Source organism: Orycteropus afer, unplaced genomic scaffold, assembly GCF_000298275.1.
Source record: "Orycteropus afer afer isolate SDZICR_OR568_19922 unplaced genomic scaffold, OryAfe1.0 scaffold00402, whole genome shotgun sequence".
NCBI lineage: Eukaryota > Metazoa > Chordata > Mammalia > Tubulidentata > Orycteropodidae > Orycteropus > Orycteropus afer.
This window is the reverse complement of record NW_006921989.1, coordinates 915,877-932,250: the sequence shown is the minus strand read 5'-3', so window position 1 is coordinate 932,250 and position 16,374 is coordinate 915,877. Positions and strand designations below refer to the sequence as shown.

At 51.0% G+C, this 16,374-nt stretch overlaps 1 protein-coding gene across 1 annotated transcript; it reads right to left on the bottom strand.

Annotated features, from left to right (window-relative positions):
- Positions 1-2,706: 2,706 nt before the first annotated feature.
- On the bottom strand, positions 2,707-14,810 carry MRPL4 (mitochondrial ribosomal protein L4). The gene is made up of 9 exons (XM_007953567.1): positions 14,754-14,810; positions 14,602-14,668; positions 14,366-14,516; positions 6,787-6,838; positions 5,438-5,555; positions 4,355-4,461; positions 4,158-4,267; positions 4,006-4,082; positions 2,707-2,852 (listed from the first exon to the last, which is right to left on the bottom strand). Exons 1-9 carry the CDS (start codon positions 14,808-14,810, stop codon positions 2,707-2,709), a joined length of 885 nt encoding a protein of 294 aa, XP_007951758.1.
- Positions 14,811-16,374: the final 1,564 nt, after the last annotated feature.

Here is a 16,374-nt window from a genome sequence, read left to right as displayed (position 1 = left end):
CCGTGTTCCCACAGATCTTGCTCATACAAGGATCATAATTCCTCCTGACAGCCCTAGGGCAAACAGTGAAATTCGTGACCTGTGGATTTCGACCCAAACCAGCCTGGCTTCTTTCTCCACCCCCTGAAAGCTAATTCTGTGGTGGAAACTTGCCCTGCCCCTGGCTGAGAAAGCCGACAGACCCAGAAGTCAGGGCAGCGTCAAGTTTAAGTCTTTGAGCTTGACGTGTGTTGGATGGGCTCAGGCCTCTCCTGGATAGAGGCCTGGGTGGGGAAGGAGGGCTGCTCACTCTCCCTGGCCCCTTTCCACTGGCCTCTGGTCCCTCCTGCCGGGGCCAGCATGTGCACAGAGGATGGGAAGAGGACGGGCAGCTCCTCCTTGGCTGGTGGCTTCACACTCTGGGTGACAGGCAGGAGGTTAAAGTGGCACCTCAGGTGTTTTCTGGGAGTACCTGAAGCTGCTCCTTGGGTGTTTTGGGAGCTCTTCAGGGTCCCCTCTCTTGTAGACCCCCTTGCTACAGTGGGGACACATTTGATCTGGGTGGTGGCTCCTCCCTCGGTCCCTAGGGTCTGGGCCCACCAGCTAGTCTTTCTGCAGAGACCTTCCGCCCCCTGTGCGGGCTTCCTGACTGTTGTGGATATGCAGGCTGAACCCCAATAAACAGACACCTTGGATCCCCCATCAGGGCAACCCACCTCCTGCCTCTGGTTTCCTGGGACTCAGATCGTAGCTTCCTCAGCCTGTGTTAGCTTTCTTGGGCAACAGCCAGCCTGAGGACGGGGTGCTGTGCCTTCAAGGTCCCTTCGGAGGTCAGAAGTCCCCCTCTCTCTGGGCCCCAGGTTAGGTCTTTCTCCCAGAGCATGGGATTGGGACATGCAGGAAGCAACGGCTCCCCTGAAGTGTCTTCACCCATCCCTTTCTTACTCCTCCAACCTTAAAAATACTGTTATTCTAGAGAGTTCCAAAGAGAGCCAACAGTGGGGCGCACGCTTGAAGGATCCCACAGTTCTCGCGGTGATCTTGTCTCATCTTTCCAATACCGGGCCAGGACCAGCCGCCACCTAGTCAACCCCAGCTCATGGCAGCCCCCTGTGTATCAGAGTGGAGTGGTACCCCACTGTTTTCAGCGGTTGAGCTGCTTCTGAAGTAAGATTGTCAGGCCTTTCTTCCCAGGTGCCTGCCTCTAGGTAGACTTGAACTTCCAACCTTTTGGTTAGCCACGGAGCACGTTAATATCTGCACCACCCAGGTACTGCTTGGAGCTCTGGTGGGGCAGTGCCCAAGGCATTTGACTGCTAACCAGAAGGCTGGCGGTTCAAACCCACCAGCCACTCCTCGGAAGGAAGGTTGGGCAATCCACTTCTGTAGTGATACCGCCTTGGGTTGCCATGAGTTGGGTCCACCTCGAAGGCAATGAGTTTGGTTTTTTTTTGGGGGGGATGCCTTTTCTATCCTTGATCTGGCTGGGAGGTTCTAGCCTAGGGCCCAGGTTCTCAACCATTTCCTGCCAAAACCCATGGGGGCAGGGGCTGGCCTTCTCCAGTTTCCTTGTTGCTGAGCCGCACTTTTCCGCTGCTTAGGACTGTCTGCATCCTTGGCTGGGCTGCATCGCTCTAGGTCCTGGAGCTCCCAGGGGCTGGGCAAGAGACACACCTGAAGCCGGGAAAAGCTCTCAGCTTCAGCCCAAGTGGCATTTCCTGCCCAGCCTCATCATCCGACTTATTGGGTGGCCCCAAGTGGCTTTTTCATTCTTCACTTCGTCAAATCTGATGCTTTAAGGATCCAAGTTTGTGTCCACTGAGGATTTCCAAATAATGTGTGTAAGCTCTGGAGGCACTTGAGAGGCATTCCAGAGATGTTTGCAGCAAGGGGAGCCTGGCAGACAGGGTGCTGTTAGACCTGGTCTGGCTGGGCCCACACACGCAGGAGGGCACTAACGACCGCTTCAAAACAAGTAACCACATTGTATCTGTGTGATGATTATTTAAAAAATTAACTGGGAAGCAAACAACAGTAGACTGAAGAATCAGGGTACTGGTTTAAGTGTTTTTAAAAGCGTATTTATTAGCTCATATATTGTGACCCACTGGCTTTTCTGATCTTAGGGGAAATCGTAGTGAGCCCACATTGTCCAAACGAAGGGCTGTACAGAAAGGACCACAGATCCTCTCTGGGATCAGGGTGTAGGATGAGTGGTCAGGGGGACAGGCCAGGTGTCATTTCCTGGGAACCATCGGCACTCAAGCTCCTGTGTGCGCACCCAGTCAGTGACTCACCCGTGTGAGTTAATTCTGGGTAATGTATAAGCACAGCCCTGATGGTACTTTCAAATGAGCCTGCAAGGTCCCTGAAGAAGTAAAGACCTGGCAGTGCCCGGAACCAAGGAACCCGACCCGCCAAATACAATTATTCTCAATAAGCAAAACGGCAGTAAACCATTTTCTATTTTCCTCAACTCTTTGATTAAAATATAAAATTTATGTAAGAGAAAAGGGAGACAGAGAGCCGGAGCTGGCTGGAGCCCTCCGCAGAGCCACTCCACCCTGCTTGTTCTGCTCCGGCTTCCTAACGAGGAGGGGCCTCCCTCACAGGCTGGTACCAGAATCCCAAGTGCCCCGGGACTGCCTCGCCTGGCTCAGAGCAGGCGCCTGGCATGGGAGAGGTACAGAGAGAGGGTGGCCATCGGCCCAGCTGGCCAGGCGGGGCTCAGGGGAAGTCACGGTAGGGCAGGCGGAAGGGGTAGAGCGCCGTGTAGCGCGAGTCGTGCCACAGCAGCTTCTCCTCCAGGAAGGCGATGGTGCGCAGGGTCAGGACCAGGGTCTGGTGCTTGAGCATGCTGTACACGTTCAGGCCTGGGGGCGGGCCGAGGGGCGTTGAAGGTGAGGTGGGTGCCTCCTCCCCCGACCTGACCCAGCCCAGGAAAGCGCCCCTCCTGGTCTCGTGGTTCAAAGTGTGGGTTTAGGAGCCCTGCAGCCTGAGTTCACATCCTGGCTCAGCCACTCACAACCGGTAAGCCCCCGGGCAAGGGACTGTCCTAGCTCATCAACGGCTGATTAGCTGAGACCCCCACCCCTGCCTTTCAGGATCTGCTGAGCTTGGCCGGGATCTCCGCCCTGCATTCCAGCTGAAGGAGACACACAGTAAGCATGGCATGGTACGCATGGTACGCCAGAGGGAGGCCGGTGTGGCAGGAGCAGGGTGGGTGAGGGCAGAGTGCAGCAGACAGGGTGAGGAGGGGTGGGCAGATGGTACAGGTCCCCCGAGTACCAGCAAGGATTTGGGCTTTTGTCCCGAGTGAGGTGGGAGCGACAGAGGGTTCTGAGCAGAGGAGGGACGTACCCTGACTCAGGTGCCCTGTGGCTGCTGTGGGGGTAGAGAACCGGAACCTGGGAGTAGGCTGGTGAGGAGTGGTCGGATTCTGGATTTGTCTAAAGGCAGCACCGATAGGCGGGGTCAAGACAAGGAGTGGAGGAGGATGGGGTGGCTTCAGACCTGAGCCACTGGCAGGAAGGACTCGTGCGTGTGGAGATGAGGAATGCCGTGGAAGTGGTGGCTTGGGGGGTCCGTACTAGCACGGGCCGTGTCTGAGACGCCTGACGACTCCTGTGTGCAGCTGCTCAGGAGGCAGCTGGACCCGTGGGGCAGCAGATCCAGAGGAGGTCTGGGGCAGGTCAAGGGGTTGACGAGTGTCACCTGCTCAGAACAGACTGGCCACCAGGGCCTGCCCCGCTCCTGCCTCACCAGCTCTCAGAGTGAGAACAGCCGGCCAGCCGAGCACGCACGCTGCACCTGGCACTGAGCCAAGAGTGTTCTCAGATGTCAGTGACGTGTGGCGTCCTCAGAGCATTTCTTAGGAAAGATACTTTCCCCAGGCGTAGGTTTGGGGAAGCAGAGGAACAGAGGGGTGCTCCCTGATGCTGAGGGTGGCGGGTAGATGAAGCGACTCAGCTGCTGTCCCTGCCCATCCTGCCTGCATGTGCACCTGGGGCCCTGGGGGTGGCTCACCAACAGCTGGGATCAGGTTGAAGGTCTTCAGCTTGGAGGCGGCTGACACCATGTTCTGCGGCATCTCCTCATGGGCTCTGTAATGGGAGCCGAGGTGAGTCTTGCAGAGAGCAGTGCCCTGTGCCCCTCCCCACGCTGCCCTGAACCCTTACAAGTCCACGAGGAGCACAGAGTCCCCCCAGTGGCGGTACTGGGCCAGCTCCGTCAGGTATTGGGGGTCTGGGGTCGGCAGCTCCAGGGAATCCACGATGTGCAGGTCATCCTAGTGGGAGGGACAGGACGGTCTGAGCCCCACTCCCCAGGCTACAGGGCCCTGTGGGTCACAGCTGGGTCGGGGCGCAGCCTGCACCTGCATCAGCTTGACGGTCAGCGCCACCTTGAGGCCGCGCACCCGCACTTTCATGGGCAACATGTAGTAGTAACTCGTGGGGCCTCGGGGGCCATGGGCAACGCCTCCTGTGGGGACAGAGGTATGTGAGCAGCCAGGCCAGGCCACAGCTGGGCTTGGAAGCCAGACATTCACCCCAGTGGCTGGCATGGGGGTGGTGGAGGGTAGGCTTGGAGGTGCCAACCTGAAGGCCAGCGGAGGGAGGGGCCTCAAGGAGGGATGGAGTGGGGACTGGGTCAGGTGAGTTATGGAACAGAAGGTGTAAAACAGCACAGAACAGACTTAATTATTACAGCGTGTGTACGACAGCCCAGGACGTGAGCTAATTATTATCACAGCTGTTAATGCTGTAATTATTAGCAAGTTAAAACCACCCAGCTCTAGAGGGGAGATGCCCTGGTGAGGACCGTCTGTTGGTGTGTCCACACTAGGATGGGCCCAGGGATGGCAGCACGGACTAAGACAGACATGACGCCTGTCTTCATGCTATTCACATTCTGGCAGGGCAGACGCTGAACTACAGCAGGAATCAGAGCTGTGGGGAGCAGCACGTGGGGCTATGGGGGGCCAGAGGATGTCAGGGAGGGCTTCCTGGAGGAAGTGTGGAGACACCTGATGGATGAGGGATGTTGACTAGGCAAATGGGAAACGGACTCTAGTCAGCTCAGTCTGGTCAGAGGGGGCATGGCATCTGTAGCAGCCAGAGCCTTGAATGCAAGGAGTTTAGAATTCATGCAAAGTCCATGGGGAGCTGGGACGTTTAGCAAAATGTCTCTGGCTGCTGTGTGAAGGGTGGCCCAGGAGAGATGGGAGGTGGGAGCCCACAGGGGCTATCGCCATGGTCTGCTGAGAAAGGCTGAGGCCCGAGCTGTAGGGGAGGGAGGCAGTGACGTCTGTGGGCCTGGGTCCTGATGCCCTTGCCTGGCTGGGCTGAGGAGGTAGGGAAATGGGGCTGACAAGGTATCCCAGGCTCCAGATGTGGGCAGCTGTGTGTGAAGAAACCCCCAGATGCTGCCCACAGCGCCCCCTGCCCTGCCCGCTTACCTCCTCGCCAGATCGGGGAGCGGATGCTGCCATGCCGGGCACGCCCACTGCCTTTCTGCGGCCAGGGCTTCCGGCCACCGCCCTGCACCTCGGCCCTAGTCTTGGTCTTGGCATAGCTCTGTGGGTGCAAAGCAAGGAGGGGGCCATGTCTGCCAGGCAGATGCTGTCAAGCAGCTATGGGGTGCCAGGCCCAGGGACACAGCACTGAGTCAGACAAACCGATCCATCCTGCAGGAAGCCAGACCCAAGGCACGGCGAATGGGGAGACAAAGGAATTAGAGGATCCCCTACACTCTACATGTCAGCCTCACAAAGGCAGGGCTCTGCCGCCTGGCGAACTATAGCTGCTCAGTGTTTTTGAATGATTCTAATGTGGCTGCAGTGGAAAGGAAGGCAGGGCACGGGAAAGAGGTGGCCAGAGGGAATCCAAGACAGGTGTGTGTCAGGGAGGCTCATGAGGAGCTTCAAATCCTGGGCTGAGGACTTTATTCCAAGGGTAGTGGGGAGCCAAGGAGGTTAGCAGAGAGGGGAGGCCATGCTGGGCCTCTGGGGTGGGCAGACAGAAGGCAGAGGTTGATACTAGCTTCTTCAACCTCTTGGCATAAAATCCAAATTCCTCGCTGTTCTCCCACTGACCTCTATAACCATGGTGGGCTCCTTTTGGTCTCTATCACAGGGCCTTTGCACATATGGTTCCCTCTACCCTCATCTCAGTCCCATCAGCTCCTATTTGCAGATGTGAGGCTAAATGGTGTGAGGAGCACAAGGTGCTGTGTAGGACCCACAGGAACTCAGGGAGAGCTTCCTGGAAGAGGCATGGCCCAAACAGATACTTGAAGGATAAGGGAAGTTGGCCAGGCAAATGAGAAAGACTCTAGTCAGCTCAGTCTGGTTACAGAGAGTGTGGCATCTGCACCTGCCAGGACCTTAAATGGTGAGGCAGAGTTCAGACTTCATGCACAGGCCAAGGGAACTGGGATGTTTAGGAAGATTGCACTGGCTGCTGTGTGAAGGGTGGCCCAGGAGAGACGGGAGGCGGGACAATTTCCTGCCAGGACAGATTTACAGGCATGACTACTTGATTTCTCCTCAACTCTCCCAATAGCCTAAGAGCCTGAGGGCAGAGTTCTCCTCAGTCTCACCCACTGCCTCTCACCTAGCACAAGGCCCACAGCAGTAGGTGCTCAGAAAATACCTGGCAATGACTCATCAGTGACTGGTCCAGGACAGAGATGAGACCCCGGGCTGAGCAGCACAGAGCAGACACACCAGGAGGCTTACTCTGCCTCCAGCCCCCTCCACCCTGCAGAAAGCTCCTTCCTCCCACCTTGCCCATTCAGGGCACTCACGATTCTCCTAAAGTTCCTCTGCCAGATGGCGACTTGGTGCAGGACGTCCAACCTGTGCGGAAGGTGGAGACATGAGAGGAAGCCCTGCCTCCGCTTAAAACCCTCCCATAGCTCTGCACCTACTGAAGAGACCCAGGCTCTTCCACTGTCTGTGGGGGACGTTGTCCAGCCCCAGGGCCTTTGTACTTGCTGGCTGGTTCCTTCTCAGCCTACAGATTTCATCTCAATCTCTCTGTGAGAATCCTCCTGCCTCCTCCTCATGGTACCTTTATTCTTCCCTACCATCACAGCTTACTTATTATCACCTTCCTCACGGACTGGTTTGCCTCTCTAGTTCTGTGCTGTTCAACATGGTGAACACTGGTCACATGTGGCCACTGAACACCTGAAATGCAGCCGGTACCACATACCAAATAACAGTATTTTAGATACACTGGTCTCAATAGACACATTATTAAAATTAACTCCACCTGTTTCTTTCTGCTTTTTAAAATGTGGCTACTAGAAAGTTTAAAACTCCACACGTGGCTCCCATCATGGAGCTCCGTTGGACACTACTGCCGGAGTAGTTTGCCAACTCACAGGCCAGTCCAGCCTACTGACTTTTTACAAATAGAGCTTTACTTAAGGTTTTATTGGCCTGATAAAGTCATGTGCATTCATTTCTGTACTGTCTATGACTCCATGGTGATAAGCGGTTTTGTTTTCCCCCTTATGGCTGCTTTTGCATTATGGGGGCAGAGACGAGTACTTGTGACAGAGAAACATCACGGCCTGTTGTTGTTGTTGTTGTTATGTACCACTGAGTCGGACCCGACTCATAGCGACCCCTCCTTGGGTTGCTGAGGCAGTATCACTATGGAAATAAGATTGCCCAACCTTCCTTCTGAGGAGTGGCTAGTGGGTTTGAACCACCAGCCTTCTGGTTAGCAGTCAAGTGCTTTAGGCACTATGCTACCAGAGCTCCCCGTCATGGCCTGCAAAGCCTAAATATTTATTGTCTGGTCCTTTATAGAAAAGGCTGCTGACCCTGCTCCAGACTGTAAGCAACACGAGCCATGCTGGTGCTCACTGAATACAGTATTCCTGACACCTGGAACTGGGCCTTGAATGGGACTTGGCACAAAGCAGGTGCTTTGTAAACATTTATGGAATAAACAAAATACAGTGTATTTTTATCTATTTTGTCATGCCCTATTATAATTAGAGGGGAGCTCTGGTAGCATAGTGGCTAAGGCACCTGACTGCTAACCAGAAGGCTGGCGGTTCAAACCCACCAGCCACTCCTTGGAAGGAAGGTGGGGCAATCTACTTCCATAGTGATACTGCCTCAGCAACCCAAGGAGGGGTCGCTATGAGTCAGGTCTGATTCAACAGCACATAACAACAACATATTATAATTAGAAGGTGCCATTGGTGGGGCAATGGTAGAATTCTTTTTTTTTTTTTTTTAAATTGTGATTTGGGTGAAAGTTTACAGAACAAATTCACTTTCCATACAGCAGTTCACACACACGTTGTCTCATGACATTGACTACAATTTACTCCAATGCAACAGCTCCCCTCCCACTTCCTCCCAATAGTTACCTCTTCCCTGTGTCCATCCCTCCATGCCCTCCTGTCCCCTGAACTGTCTCCCTGTGCATAATTGTTCTCATTGTTCCATGACTGTTCTCTCCAAGGAGTGTATCTACCTCAGGTACATGTTCAACTATGCATATGTTTGTCTTTTGTTTGGCAGAAGGCCACAGGTGTGGGTTCAATTCCAGACCTGAAGGGCAGCTAGGGGCCATAGTCTTCAGTGGTTCCACCAGGCTCTATCAGACCAGCAAACCTGGTCCCCTTTTTTTTGCAATGGTAGAATTCTTGCCTTCCACGCACGAGACCCAGGTTCAGTTACCACCCAAAGCATCTCACGTGCAGCTATCACATTGAGTTTTGTGTGTTGCTATGCTATGTTAGGTTCTTCTTCATATAGTCAACAGGTTTCAGCAGAGCTTGCAGTCTAAAAGAGACTAGGAAGAAAGGCCTGGTGATCTACTTCTGAAAATCAGCCGATGGGTCAAATGGTTGGGTCTGCAACCAGTCATGGGGCTGACGCAACACTGGGCAGTGTTTCATTCAACTGTGCATGGGGTCGCCAGGACTTGGGCTGACCAGACGGCAGCTAACAACATCAGACTGGAACTCTGTTAAGGTAGGGACCAAACCATACCAGTAAGAGTAATAAGTTAATAGGACTTACCATATGTGCCAGACACCATGCACATCAGAAACATGACACACCTCAGCAAACCTGACCTTGGAGTTGGCTTGCATGGGTTGTGATCATCATTCTATCACTTAAAAACTGTGTGACGTTGGGTAAGTTACTTAACCTGTATGTGCCTCTGTTTCTTTATCTTCAAACTAAGGAAAAGAGCCCCTTCTATGAGGATCCAGTTAACTAAAATGTAAACGGGCTGTGCTAGGTACACAGACCAAGGAGTTCTGGTGGCATAGTGGGTAAGACATTTGGCTGCTAACCAGAAGGTCAGTGGTTCAAACCCACCAGCTGCTCCGCAGAAGGAAGATGAGGTAATCTACTTCTGTAAAGATTCACAGCCTTGGAAACCCGATGGGGGTTGCTATGAGTCAGAATCGATTTGATGGCAGTGGGTAGTGGGTAGGCACATAGACCGGGTGGCACAGTAGTTAAGCACTTAGCTGCTAATTGAAGGGTTCTTGGTTTGAACCCACCAGCCACTCCACAAGAGAAAGATGTGGCAGGCTGCTCCTTTAAAGACTGTCGTTACGTGCCTTCAAGTCAGTTCTGACTCACACTCTATGCACAACAGAAGAAAACCCTGCCCAGTCCTGTCCATCCTCACAACCTTGTTATGCCTGAGCCCACTGTTGCAGCCACTGTGTCCATGCATCTCATTGAGGGTCCTCCTCTTTTTCGCTGACCTCCACTTTACCAACCACGGTATCTTTCTCCACGGCTTGGTCCCTCCTGACAACGTGACCAAAGTATGTGAGACAAGTCACCCCATCCTCATTTCTAAGGAACTTTCTGGCTGTATTTTTCCAACACAGATTTGTCCGCTTTTCTGGCAGTCCACGGTATATTCAATATTCTTCACCAATATCATATTTCAAAGGCATTAATCCTTCTTTGGCTTTCCAGCTTTCACATGCGCATGAAGCAACAGAAGGTATCATGGCTTGGGTCAAAGTGTTAAACTCTGAAGAGGTCTTTTGCAGCAAATTTGCTCAATGTAATACATTGTTTGATTTATTGACTGCTGCTTCCATAGGTGTTGATTGTGGATCCAAGAAAAATGAAATTCTTGAGAACTTCAATCTTTTCCCTGTTTATCATAATGTTGTTTATTGGTCCAGTTGTGAAGATTTCTGTTTCATGTTGAGGTTTAATCCATAGTGAAAGCTGTAGTCTTCGATCTTCCTTAGCAAGTACTTAAGGTCTTCTTTACTGTCAGCAAACAAGGTTGTGCCATCTGCATATAGTATATTGTTAATGAGCCTTCCTCCAATCTTGATGTTAGGTTCTTCTTCATATAGTCATTTCTTGGATTATTTGCTCAGCATACAGATTGAATAAATGTGGTGAAAGGATACAACCCTGATATACACCCTTCCTGATTTTAAACCAAGCAGTATCCCTTTGTTCTGTCTGAATGATTGCCTCCTGGTCTAGGTACATGTTCCTCATGAGCACAGTGTTCTACACATTATCTGTAATTTGTTATGAACCACACAATCAAATGTCTTTGCAGTCTATAAAACACAAGTAAACATCTTTCTGGTATTCTCTGCTTTCAGCCAAAAGCCATCTGACATCAGCAAATGATATTCCTCATTCCACATCCTCTTCCAAATCTGGCTTGAATTTCTGGCACTTCCCGGTTGATGTATTGCCGTAACTGTTTTTTAATTATCTTCAGCAAAATTTTATTTGCATGTGATATTAATGATATTGTTCAATAATTTCCTCATTCTGTTGGATCATCTTTCTTTGGAATGAGCACATACATGGATCACTTCCAATCAGCTGGCCAGGTAGCATCTTCCAAATTTCTTTGCATCGAGGAATGAGCACCTCCAGTGCTATATCTGTTGAAATATCTCAGTAGGTATTCCATCAATTCCTGGAACCTTGTTTTTTTGTCAATACCTTCAGTTCCCCTTGTACTTCTTCCTTCTGCATGATTGGTTCTTGATCATATGCTACCTCCTGAAATGGTCAAACTTCGACCAATTCTTTTTGATTCTGCCTCTTGGCAACTCCAGGCATTACAGAGAAGAACTACCCCATAGGTTTTTTTTTTTTTTTTTAAATTTTTTATTGTGATTTGAGTGAAAACTTAGAGTAAAATGGTTTTCCATTTAACAATTCATACACATTTCAGTTCAGGACACTGACTACAATCCCCACACTATAACAATATTCTTTCTACTTCCTCCCTGTGTTTACCACTTCCATTTTGCCCCCTTTCCTGCCTTCTGAGCTTTATTCCCGGGCAAATGCTGCCCCTTTGATCCTGTGTAGTTGACTGTTGTAATGAGTGAGTACCTAGGCCTGTCTACTGTTTGACTGAAAGCTGAGCCATGGGGGTGAGTTTGGTTCCAGGCTTGAAGGGTATGTAAGGGCCACAGTCTTGGGGGTTCACCAGTCCAGTAAGCCTGGACTTTTTATTATTTAGAATTTTGTCCCATATTTTTCTCCCACTCTATCTAGAACCTCTCGTTGTTATCCCTGTCAGAACAGTCAGCAGTACTAGCTGGGCACCATCTAGTTCTTTTGATTGCAGGGCCATGGAGGCTCATGTTCCATTCTTGGCTGTAATCTTAATGGAAGCAGATCACCAGACCTGTTCTTCCACTGTGTGGATTTGAACCACCAACCTTTAGGTTAGCAAAAACCAAACCCACTGCCATCGAATCGATTCTGACTCTTAGTGACCCCCATTGGGTTTCCAAGTAAATCTTTATGGAAGTAGAGTGCCCCGCCTTCCTTCTGCAGAGTGGCTGGTAGATTTGAACTGCCCACCATCTGGTTAGCGGTCAAAGGCTGTAGGCATCATGCCACCAGAGCTCATTTTTTTAGGTTTCGCAGTGGAATGCACATTGTCTGCACCACCTAGGACCCTTTAGTCATTGTTAGTTCTCATTTTTATTTTTAAAAAAAAAAAAAGATAAATGTAACAATATTAAACATTTTCATAGAATTAATCTGCTAGAATTAACTTATTTGATAATCACAGTGATCGCTTGAGAATGAAGACACTAAAGCACAAAAGGGGAAAGCAGGATTTGAACTCAGTAGGTCTAGCTCCCAAGAAGCCCTGGTGGCGCAATGGTTAGCGCAAGGCCACTCACCAAAAAAGTCTGAGGCTGGAACTCACCAGTTGTTCTGCAGGAGAAAAGACTTGGCTGTGAACTCCCTTAAAAACTGCTGTGCAGCAAATCAAAACAACAATGAGATACCACCTGGCCCCAGCACTAGTAGCAAAGTTCAACAAGGCAGAAAATAACAAATGCTGGCAAGGTTGTGGAGAGAATGGGACTCTTATACACTGTTGGTGGGACTCTAAGATGGTGCAACCATTGTGGAAAGCAGTATGGCAAGTCCTTAAAAAGTTGGAATCAGAAATACCATTTGACCCAGCCATTCCATTACTAGGTATATATCTTAAAGAAGTGAGAGCCATGACAAGCACAGACATATGTACACCCATGTTCACTGCAGCACTATTCTCAATAGTCAAAAGATGGAAACGACCTAGGTGTCCATCAACTGAGGAATAGATAACCAAACTAACCAAACACACAATGGAATACATATTCTATACTAAAGAATAACATAGAATCTGCAAAACACTGCATAACGTGAATGAAATTGGAGGGCATTATGCTGAGTGAAATAAGTCAATCACAGGACAAATATTGTATTAGTCCATTATTGTAAAAGTCAAGGAAAGGTTTATCTATGGAAGGAAATTTTCTTTTTGGTTACCGGGGCAGGAGGGAAGGAGAGGGAATACTGTTAGATAGGTAGAGATAAGTTGATTTGGGTGAAGAGAAGGGCAATGTACCAAATGTGAGTGATCAACATAGTGACATTGAGGAAGAAGACACAGAGAGAGGTACATGGGCGGTGCAGACAACAAAGGTGAACCCTTTTGCACACACAGTACTGCATTGTCAGTGAAGGCAAACATAGGCATAGAGGTGGATAGATGAGTAGACAGGCTGAACTATTAGGTATGTCTATGCAGAGGGGAATGTACCCAAGACCATGTATAGGGTTGGCAGACAATGGTTCTATAAGTGTATTTGTATGTTCTGTAAGAGTTCCCAGGTGTGTAGTAGAACTGACAAGGGGCAAGGTTGTAGTCACTTCTTGGCCACAGCCAGCTACCCAGAGGGACCGAGCAGTTGAACCTGTGGGCTTGGGACCACAGTCGCAGGGGACATCAAGCTCAACTGGCATAACATACTGCACAAAACATTGTTCCACCTCCTACTTTGGTGAGTAGCGACTGGGATCTTAAAAGTTTGCAAGCAGCCATATAGATGCAACGATGGGTTTCTCCTCGTCCAGAGCAAAGAAGAATGAAGAAAACCAAAGATTCATGGAAACAATTAGTCCAAGTGACTGGTACACCATGCGATCCACAGCCTATACGACTATGAGACTAGGAGAATTAGATGGTGCTCAGCTACTACTATCAACCACTTGGAGGGGGATCTATGTAGGACATCCTGGATAGAGAGGGAGAACAATGTGGAACAAAACTCAAAATCATTTGTGGTGGGAAAAAAAAAGGCACTAGGTTGCTGCTCTGACAGAACCTGGTGGAACACTGAGACTATGGCCCCTAGCTGCCCTTCAGGTCTGGAATTGAACCTATACCTGTGGCTTCCAGCCAAACAAAAGACAAGCATAGGAGTTGAACATTTACCTGAGGTAGATACACTCTTTGGAGAGAGGAACCACGGGAGAAAGAAGGGCTGTTTTTGCACAGGGAGACAGCTCAGGAGGCAGGAGTGCATGGAGGGATGGACACAGGGAAGAGGTAACTATCGGGAGGAAGTTGGAGCTGCTGCATTGGCGTAAATTGTAGTCAATGTCATGAGACAAAGTATATGTGAACTGCTGTATGGAAGTGAATTTGCTCTGTAAACTTTCACCCAAATCACAACAAAACAAAACAAAACTGCTGTGTGCCCTCAGGGGATTCTGACTCATAGCGACCTATGGAACAGGCTAGAAGTGCCCCACAGGATTTTCCAGACAGTTCTACTCTGTTCTATAGGGTTAATATGAGTGGGAATCCGTTGGACGGCACACAGTAACAGGTCGTGCTCCAGAATTTGGCGCCCTTAACTACTAGAGGAGGTTACGTCTCAACCCTCAACCTCACAACTCTGAGGCAGGGGCACCATCACCCTTCTTTGACAGATGGAGAAACTGAGGTTCTACAGACGGAGCACTTTCCCTCCTAACTTCTGAATCCTCCACTCCCTGACACTCAGTTCACCCTTATAGCCCCAGCACCCAGTGCGTGCTCACCTAGGCGCCGTGGCGAAGACGTCGGGGTGCAGCTCCGCCAGACCCACGCGCTCCTGATCGAAGCCTCGCAGGGACTCCACCCAGGCCTGCACCGGGGGCCGATGCGCGGGCAGTGGGAGTTCGCACATGCGCAGCGCGGGAGCTGGGGGACCTAGAGAGATTGGGAGGTCAGAGTTGAGGTCACAGGTCAGCGCTCTCCACCGCTGCCCTTCCTTGGGCGACGCCGGCAGCCTCACCTGCGCTCGCCACCGGCACCTGCTCCACCGCTTGCGGCGCTGCCTCTTCTGCCAGCGAGTTCAGGGCCTGGAAACAGTGCCTAAGAGTGAGGAGTGCCCTCGGACTCCCCCGATCCTTGTCCTCCTATCCCACCCCCGGCTTCTGGCCTCACCCGGCAGCCGGCGGGCCGAGCCCAAGCCCGCACAGCGACCCGGACTAGCTGCAGCATAGCCCCACCGCTCCTAGTACCACGAGAGGGCCAGCTGCTCCGGCCTCACTCGGCGCCCCACGATGACGTCATGCACGCGACACGGCCCGCCCCACTAGGATTCGCTGCTGGATGCCGGGCGCGCAAGACTGAGGGTAGCGACTCCACCTTCGCAGCAGGACTACTCCCTAGACGACAGTTTTCTTTTGGGGTATAAAGGACAATTTGCAAGACCTAGGAATGCGACCCCAAACAAGAAGCTCCGCCCTCCGAAGGCCTCTTCCCATTGGGTCTCGTCCCCACCAAGTGGAGGAATTCCGATACTGAGACCTCTTTGCCTCAAAGGGCACCCTCTTTATTCAGCAGACGAGCGTTAGATCTCGAAAAGCGGCCCTCCTACGACTGGACGGCTGGGGGCGTACACCTAAGAGAATACAGCCAATAACCCGTACGCTTTTGGTGTCGGCCACGCCTTTCGGGCCCGGTCCCTAAGTGACCGCCAAGGTGCGTCCAATTAGGTGGGCCTTTTTTTTTTTTTCTTTCTTTCTTTTTTTGGCGCTCTGGTGGCGTAGTGCCTCCTAAGGCATTTGATCGCTAACCAGGAGGCTGGCGGTTCAAACCCACCAGCCAGTCCTCGGTTGGAAGATTGGGTAATCTACTTCCCTAGAGATATTGCCTCGGAAACCCAAGGAGGGGTCGCTATGAGTCGGATCTGATTTGATGGCAGTGAATTTAGTTTTTTGGTTTTTCATTTTTTAAGTGAAAGGACTTATCTCCCACAGAATTGGGCCTAAACCAAAAAACAAACGAACAACAAAAAAAAAAACAACCCCGTGCGATGGAGTCCATTTGGACTCGAAGGATACAGTTGAACTGCCGCGTAGGGTTTCCAAGACTGTATCCTTGGAAGCCGACTGCCACATCTTTCTCCTATGGAGGGGGTGGTGGGTTCAAGCTGCCCACCATCATTAGGACACCTGCAAGACAGTTCAGTTTAGAACCTTTAGATGTGACTTTCTGCCAGCCACAGTCTTCAGCTCTTCAGAACGGGGTGATGACTCCCCCTTCAGACGCTCCTGGGAAGGGCAAGTGCTCCACAACCCCAGACGTGGTCATGCCCTATTCTTCACACTACTCAGAGCAAGTCCCTGTACCCCTCTGTCTTAGGCTGGGTTCTCTAGAGAAGCAAAAACACTGAAGCTTAGAGAGAGAAAGATTTATCTCCAGGAAATGTGTCGTGCAATTATGTTGGTATAATGAAGTACACTGACTCATAGAGACCCTGAAGAAAACACTGCTCTGTGGTGCACCATCCTCACAGTCCTTGCTATACTGGAGCCCTTCGTTGCAGCCACTGTGTCAATCCATCTCATTGGAGGTCTTCCCTTTTTTTGCTGACCCTTCTCTTTTCCAAGCATGATCTCCTTCTCCAGGGAATGGGCCTTTCTGACAACATGACCAAAGTGGTGGTGGTGGTGTTGTTGTTAAATGCCGTCGAGTCGTTTCCGACTCATAGCGACCCCATGCACAGCAGAACGAAACACTGCCCGATCCCGCGCCAGCCCCACAATCCCTGCTATACTTG